The 8,715-nt window shown below is 30.2% G+C and overlaps 1 protein-coding gene across 1 annotated transcript; it reads right to left on the bottom strand.

The window, feature by feature from the left end:
• Nucleotides 1-4,587: 4,587 nt before the first annotated feature.
• Nucleotides 4,588-6,537, bottom strand: LOC108347568 (hydroquinone glucosyltransferase). The gene is made up of 2 exons (XM_017586899.2): nucleotides 5,776-6,537; nucleotides 4,588-5,676 (listed from the first exon to the last, which is right to left on the bottom strand). The coding sequence occupies exons 1-2, from the start codon at nucleotides 6,428-6,430 to the stop codon at nucleotides 4,910-4,912; spliced, it is 1,422 nt and encodes a 473-aa protein (XP_017442388.1). The 5' UTR covers nucleotides 6,431-6,537; the 3' UTR covers nucleotides 4,588-4,909.
• Between the last annotated feature and the right edge of the window lie 2,178 nt (nucleotides 6,538-8,715).

Genomic DNA, 8,715 nt, shown 5'->3' with positions numbered 1-8,715 from the left:
CGTTTGACACCATTTTTCACTTAGATAAGAGTAAAATGTTCATAAAAAAATAAATGTTTATATTTATAAAAAAAGGAAAAAGTAATAAATGGTATCGTCAAATGAGAGTAAAAAAGATTTAGAGGTCAAAATACCATTGTCCATATATATATATATATATATATATATGGACAATGGTATTTTGACCTCTAAATCTTTTTTACTCTCATTTGACGATACCATTTATTACTTTTTTCTTTTTTTATAAATATAAACATTTTATTGTGCAATATTGATTACCTTCTTATCTCTTTGTACCAAGAGATAAGATAATATCTTATCTTATCTTTTTTTTGTGATCATCTCACCTACATAGGTCGGTCATAAAGAGCTTGACCATATAGAGTTCAATCATAAAAGCTTAGCCATGAAGATTGATAACCCAAAGCTCATCTACAAAGATAATACATCATTTGAACATAATTACGTAAAGATTGTGATAAAAGGAAAATATCTTTGGGATGTGAGTGGATATAAAACAAGTCAAACAATTATAAGAGAGAAAGAAAAAATGTGTAAGGAAAGATATATATATATATATATATATATATATATATATATATATATATATATATATATATATATATATATATATATATGAGGTTTCTTAACGTGCGTAAGCCTGTTTTTCAGTTGGTACATTTTAGCAATGTGTACCGGATTTTAGTAGACAAAAATAACCTTATATATCATGGATTCTAAGTTTTAAGGTTAAGGGTATTTTAATAATTTTCATTATCAAAACTAAAAAAAAAAAAAGAAACCCTCCAAAATAATTGATGAGGTTGAAGTTGATTTTTGATTGGAGGACTGTGTTATATATTTTCCCTTCTTATTATTATTAAATTTCATTTTTAAATTAAGTCACGGTAGGGATGACAAAGAAAATGTTGGAGTGAGAGAGATAAAAGAGAAATGGTTGAGAGGAATGAGAGAGGTGAGTAAGGGTTTGGATTTTTTTTTTTTAATTTTGATAATGAAAATTATTAAAATACCCTTAACCTTAAAACTTAGAATTCATGATATATAAGGGTATTTTTGTCTACTAAAACTCGGTACACATTGCTAAAATGTATCAACTGAAAAACAAACGTACATGCGTTAACAAACCATATATATATATATATATATAAAGTTCTTTAGGTTATTTACTTAGTAATTTAAATAGGGACAAGGATGAGGATGAGGTATGGAAACAAAGACAAGAAGAATATGTATATACCCATCATCATCTCATACCTAATTGAAAAATATCGGATACTACCAATATCCCTTATCCAGTCAATATAGGGATTTTTCGTCACAAACAAATTCTGTAAGAATCTATAAAATAACATTTTAGAATATATAATATGTTTAAAATAATGAGACTCGATTATTTTAATAATAAAATGTTTAAGTATAAATAGAAATTTCATAAATGCGTTTCATTACTTTAAAATTCATTATCTTTCTAGAAATCATTTTTTTAAAGTTGTCTCACTTCTCTTTGAGTTATCTCATTCCTGGTTTGTCTCCTTAAAGAACTAAGATAATATGACTACTCATGCCAGCGAGCTCTTCAAAATCAATCGGTCAATTTCTCAATTTGAGTAAGTTTATTTTATGAATCTCTTTTAGGTTCAATTTGTTCTATTTTTGTATGTGGACCTACCTTGTTTGCATGTGTCTTTAGAGTCACTTATATGATTCTTTGTTGATCAGTAATTCTAATGACATATTTTGATCATGTTTGTGTTGTTCTTAGAGGTATATAGAACTTATACATCTGAGGTTGTTTTGAGGTTTTTGAGTTCTTAGAGCAAATTAAAAAGATGAATGATAATATGAATGTTTAGAATATGAGGAGATATAGACTATGAGGATGATAGGGTTTTCAAGAGAAAATCATTGTGAAATATGTTTCTTAGAGTGTGTATTAAAGTAGGGAATCAATTAGGAAGTTATTGTGATACTCTATTGGTCATTCACACTCATATAAAGGAGGATGAATTAGGTGTTGAAAGTGGCAGGAGGTCTTGGTTGAAAGATCTTTTTGAAATTCTAATGACTAGTATTAGATTAACCACAAAACCTTGTGGCTGAAGATTATCTATCATAAGTGTTAAAACTTCTTTATAGTTCAAAATTAATATTTATCTAGATAATTGAATCTAGAAGAGTCTCTTTTAACGTGACTTGTGTTTTAAAACGGTATGATTTTACTTGGCTTGTAAATGTTGTTTGTTATGGCTTTATGAAAAATGTTTTTTGTACATTTTCTTACCCTTTCTTTTGTTTGTGCTTTTTTGAGTTTTTTTTTTTTTTACATTTATCACCTTTATAGATGCGATCAGATAAAAAAGCAAAAATTGAGTTGCCTGCAAAAATTGAGTTTCCTTTGAAGGACGACAATAATGTAGTTGAGTAGTCTCATACTATTAGTTCTGTTGTTTAAATTTCTTTTTGAAGGACTAAGCTTAAATCTATTGTGCATAAAAAAGTTATGGATAAATCTTATATTTATTTTTCTTAAAAAGTTATGGACAAATCTTATATTTGTTTAAGAAATTTTAAAACACTTGTAATTGTATATTCTAGTTTTTGAATTATCTGTCTTCGACTTAATGGTTTATACTATATATTGGAAAGGTACAAATTCAAACTATACTAGGAGAGATAAATTCATTCGTCATCCTAAGTCTGATAAAATAATTCTTTAAATTTTATATTGTTATTCTTGTGATACGTGTCACTTCAAATAACATCTTCCTATCTTTATAAATTTTATTTTGATTGTATACACCTGTGTTGTATTATTATAGGAATTTTTAAGAAGGTTATAAGTTTTCGTTTGTTAATTGTATCCTATAACAAATAAATCAATAATATAATGAAACAGTCTAGATTATTTGAATTAAACTAGACACATATTTATATTGAATTGAAATCATATAAAAAATATATATATGTTTCCTTTTCTTTTTATCTTAACTATATTATATTGGTTTTTCTTCTTTAAAGTATAACCAATTTTTATCCTCTTCAACATCAGTTCTTAAGAAAAAACATTTAATTTCAAGAAGTTTTTTATTCAACCAATTCACTCTTCTTTTGATTGATTTTTGAGCCATATTTTATTTTACAAATTTGTTATGTTAAATAAAAACATAAACATTAATAAACCATATAATCTTATAATTTAATATCTTTATCAATAATATTTTTTTATATTTATAAAAAATTATATATATAAAATTCTTTCAACTTTTGTCATATGTTTTTTCTTTATCACTTTTTTTTTACTTTTTTTTCACACTTATCATCCTAAATAGATGGAGTGTAAAAGTAAAATAAAAAAATGTACAAATCTAAAACTGAAAAAAAAAATTACACATTCTAAAACAAGTGACAATAATCAGTCCAAGCAATTTTTTATGTTTTAATATGTAAATTTAAATGACAGGAAAAATCCCAATCAATATATCACTTAATTATAGTTTTCGCCATATAAAAACTCTTATTTTAATATTTTTACTAACTTCCATCACTCAAGTTATTAATAAACAATGATTGAAAATAAAGTTAAAAATTGTGCTTTCTTTGAATTTTATTTTACTTTACTTTTTAAAATTATAATATTATCTATAGATTTCATAACTATATTGTAGTTTTTCACTCATTTATTTTTTCTTGTCTTATTTCTTTTAGGATTTCCCCTTTTTCTTATCTTATTTCTTTTAGAAACGACATTACAGCCTAATAACTTTATATATTATTTTACTTATTTTTATTTGTAATTATAAAATTTTATTTTTCTATCCGAATACCTGTCAGATTACTAAAGACGTATTTAGTTTATCTTTATTCGATCAAAACAACATTATACAAGATATTTAATCACAATGGTTCATGGTTGATTGTGATAATTTATAAGCGTTTAAATTCGGAAAGTAACAGGTTAGGCCAATGGATCTAGGTGTTAAGTAAAATTATAAATAATTATGAAGTATATTAATTATATTTATTAACTAACATTTATTATTTGTTGAGATACTAGAGTCATTTTGATATCCAAGTGTGTTACGTAGACATAATCTCTATCCAACTTAAAGAGAATAAGTACTCAGCAAAGTATGATTACCTCAAAGTTGAAAGTGTTTAAAAAACCCTTAAAAATATATAAAGGATACACACACTCGACTTTTGTAATAACATTTCTAAAGAATAAATATCCATATTAATCTTCAAAAGTGGATTACTGATAGGTCTTTGATTAAAATAAGTTCTTGAAAATTTCATTTAAATAAGCCCTTCAAAAATTTCTATGATTCTAATTTATATAAAACCTTTAATCAAGGATCATAAAAAATAGGTTTAAATGTTTACTTCGTCCCGATGTTAAGAAGTGAATTTTTGTTTAGTACCTGGTTTTAAAAATGAAGACATTGGATCCCGATGTTATGAAAAATATATGAATAAGGTCCACAAAGAAAAAGCAAGTTCAACAAATCATAAAAAAAAAAGCTGAACAAGAGATAGAAAAAGCTGGACAGCAGAAGAGAGAAGAGAAAAAGTACGACCACATCAGCATGGACTTAACGCCGTTGCTATCAATTTAACAGACATGACCTTATTCATACATTTTTCATAACATAGGGACTCAATGTCTTCATTTTTAAAACTGGGTACTAAACAGAAATTCACCATGAGGACGAAGTAAGTATTTAAGCCTAAAAAACTAAGATTTATTATCTTCATAGACCAATTTAGGTATTTAATTATGATTGTTTCTAAATATGAAAACTAAGATATTTAGAATAAAAGTAAGATTACAATATTTGATTTATTCAATAATGCAGAAATTGTGACCAAACCATTGAAATGAAACTCAACTTCTTTCATGTGCCAACATTTTCCACCTGTGTGCCACCTGAGAAAGGTTAGTGGTAGAAGCTCCATCTTCTTTGAGAGCATTAGCAGAAGCTTCTTTCAACTCCTTCATTCTCCTCCTCATTTCCCTTCCTTCTTCTTCTTCCATCAAACACCTTATCACCTTCACAATTTCTACTCTTTCCACCAACCCATTTTCACTCACTCTCGGCCTCACTCCCACTTTCGCACCCTCACTCATCACAACAGCATTCATTCTCTGCTCAGCAAACAGTGGCCAGGTGATGAGTGGCACACCATGCACCACACTCTCCAGCGTTGAATTCCACCCACAGTGAGTCAAAAACCCTCCAACTGAACCATGGCCCAGGATTTCAATCTGGGGTGCCCATGAAGGAACAACCATACCTTGCTCTTTGGTCCTCTCCAAGAACCCACTTGGCAAGAACTCTAATGGGTCTGCATCTTTTTCTCCACCGAGATAACCTGCATTGGCCTCATCGCTTGGTGCTCTCACAACCCACAAGAATTTGTGCTTGCTCAATTCCAAACCATGTGCCAGCTCGTTCGTTTGCTCTTGTGAGAGTGTTCCACCACTCCCAAAACAAACATACAAAACCGAACCATCTTGTTGCTTGTCCAACCATGTCAGACACTCCAACGTTGTTGTACAACCAGCTGTAGCTGTCCCTGTTTGAACAATTGGTCCAACAGGGTACAGAGGAGGGTAACCCCTTTCCTCATCTTTGAATGCTCTGATCGGACCTGTTTTTTCCAGTAAAAAAAATCAGAAATAGTTTGCAATTGACCATTTTAGTATAGAGTAATGAGAAGAGAATACAGTGAAAGATTGGAGTTATATACCTGTCTCCAATTCCAAAAAGCTGTTGATGAAGATTCCATCAAGAAAACGGTAGGATTCGTAGCGTTTAAGAGACATTTTGTAGAACTGGCTCTTTCGATCCTGTGCTTGAGCATAGAGATCCCTGCCATGAAAGGGCACACACCCTGGTACTGTGATGGGGTGGGGCAGGTCTCTGTACTCGCAGAACGTTTCCTTGTGGAGCGTGGGCAAGTAGAAGTGCGTGCAGAGAGTGGTTGCAGCAGAGGGGAAGTAAACGTAGGACAACATGTTGAACTCTTGAGCAAAATCCAGTGCCCCATATGCGAAGGTGTCGACCACCATGGCCACGTGAGGGTTGTTGGAAGTGATGGAGCTCAGCGTGTGGTGGATGGAGGGCATGGAGAGATTCATGGCGAGCTGGATCTGCAGCACCACGGGAACCCCCTGAGGAAGGTCACGGTGGCTCACCGGTGGAAGAAAAACGGTGGAGATTCTCGGTGGAAGGGTTTGGAGAATGGGTTTTGCAGCAGCTGGGAGAGAGCCCAGTATCGGAATGATGCATGTTAGGTGAATGTGAGGGTGAAGGTCCACGAGAAGCTTTGAGAAGTTGATAATGGGGGCGAAATGGCTGAACCCTACACTGGGAATCACTGCTATGTGTGTTGCTTTCGCCATGCATGCAGATTGTGAGTGCCCTAGAGTAAGCTTATACAACGAATTCAAGATATGCTAAGCATTAATCTCACCTTTTCTTTTCTACAACAAAAAACAGTGATAAATAAACTAATAGCTAATTTACAGCTATAGAATTGAGACGTTTCTCATGGTACTGATTATATTAGTTTGTTTCCTTTTGGTTTTGGTGTCACATGGAGAATATAGAAAAGCTCATATACGACAATGGTTTCTCCCAAGAACTTTGTATAATCATTGTCGTCTCCTTTTGTTTTCTACATCATGCATGTCCCAAATAACCCGACATATCGAGTCTATCTCATTTGATAGATCCATTTTTATATGATATCCTGTGCTCCTATCATTGCCCTCATTGCTTACAAAAAATTTTCAACACAATATTACTTGGCTAATTCATTCTTACTTTATAGTATTGTTTGAGAATTTAGTCTATTTGAATTTTGTAAAGTACACTACAAAAAATCATTAAACAAAAACTAATTTTAGGACAAAAGATAAGTAATTAGTATAGTAATTGATTTAGATATTAATTTATATATTAAAAAAATATTAATATTAAAATAGTTTCTGTTATAATTTATAAATTAAAACTTAATTTGGTTTCTAATTACCTATCTAGATTTTAACTATCAAGAAATTAGTGTCTAAATAGTCTATAATAAGAAAACAAATAAGCATTGTCTTTTCTTTTCAATATTAGATTTTTCATTTATTTTCTAAAATCAGTTAAATTGGATATTGACTAAAACTGGTTGTATTACCTTTACTAAATGTAACTAGTAAACATGTTGCTAAATATTTTAGGAAATCGTGTTAATCACAAAGAACTTGTAATCTAAATGAACTCTACTCAATGTAACTTTGCATAATATAAAACTAGAGAAAAAAATGAATAGGTATCAACTCCTCACAATTAATATAGACAATTATGTTGGTAAAATTTTTATAAATTTTATTACTTCGTTATATATCTTCAATAATACAAAATAATTAACTCAAAAAATATATAATATATTAGGATTAAATATGTTTTTAATCCCTAAATTATCAAGCGATTTTGTTTCTAGTCCCTATTTCAAACTAAGGTACTTTTTGGTCGTTATCCTTTAGGAAACCATAATTTTTCATCCTTAAAAACCAACAGCGTTAAAAAAAGCTTAGCTAGCTAACAATGGAGTGTCATGTCATTTTTTTTTTGACACTGAGTCAATATGTCCCTCACCGTACGGTAATGACCGAACGGTATTGTTAATGGCCGAACGGTTATGATTACTGAATGGTGATGGTGACCGAACGGTATTGGTAATGACCGAACGATATTGGTAATGACCGAACGGTTATGACGATTGAATGATGATGGTGATTGAATGATGATGGTGAGGAACAGATTGACTCAGTGTCAGAAAAAAAAATGACATAGCACCTCACCGTTAGCCAGCTCAACTTCTTTTTAACGCCGTTGGTTTTTGAGGACGAAAAATTAAGGTTTCCTAAAAGAGAAGGACCAAAAAGTACCTTAGTTTGAAAGATGGACTAAAAACAAAATCGCTTGATAGTTTAGGAATTAAAAACATATTTAACCCAATATATTATTATAGATATTTAGATATGACTTATAATAGAAAAATATATACAATATCCTATCTACTAAGAGATTATTCTATATTTCAACTCCATCTTCTTCTAACACTCACTCACGAGAGATATCATTTCCTATTCTTATTATAAAGGTGATCATGCTCAGAAGAAACACACAAATGAAAAAAAAAGATAAACTAATATACCAAAAAAAACTTTCCTACGACAAAATACAAAAGTTAACATTATTACAAGTTATATAAATCCACCCTAAAGGCATACAACCATGTCTTGGTCTTTAAATAGCTTTAAAACGAATCATAGAATTGTTTCATAGTGAAATGCCACTCAAGATTGACCCATACACATTCAGTGAAAAATAATATCATAATTTGTATAACTGATAATCATGAAAGATAAACTATGCTTGAAAAGGCCTTCCCAATTCAAAAGGATTCCACTAAAATGAATACAGGTCAAAGATATCACTATCTTTCAGTGGAATCAATGAAACAGTAAGGAAGAAAACAAGATAACACGAGAATGAAGTTCCAATTAAAATACAATTATTTTGGTTCCTTTCTTTTTTTCTGGCTTGGCAGAAAAAGAAGAGTTTCAATGGGTTCTTACACTAAAAAACATAGGAAAGTAAGATCAGGAAGAAAGAGCCAAAACAACTAATCAAA

Source organism: Vigna angularis, chromosome 9 (genome assembly GCF_016808095.1).
Source record: "Vigna angularis cultivar LongXiaoDou No.4 chromosome 9, ASM1680809v1, whole genome shotgun sequence".
Lineage (NCBI taxonomy): Eukaryota > Viridiplantae > Streptophyta > Magnoliopsida > Fabales > Fabaceae > Vigna > Vigna angularis.
Note: the sequence above shows the minus strand (reverse complement) of the source record. Positions and strands in the feature narration are given on the sequence as shown.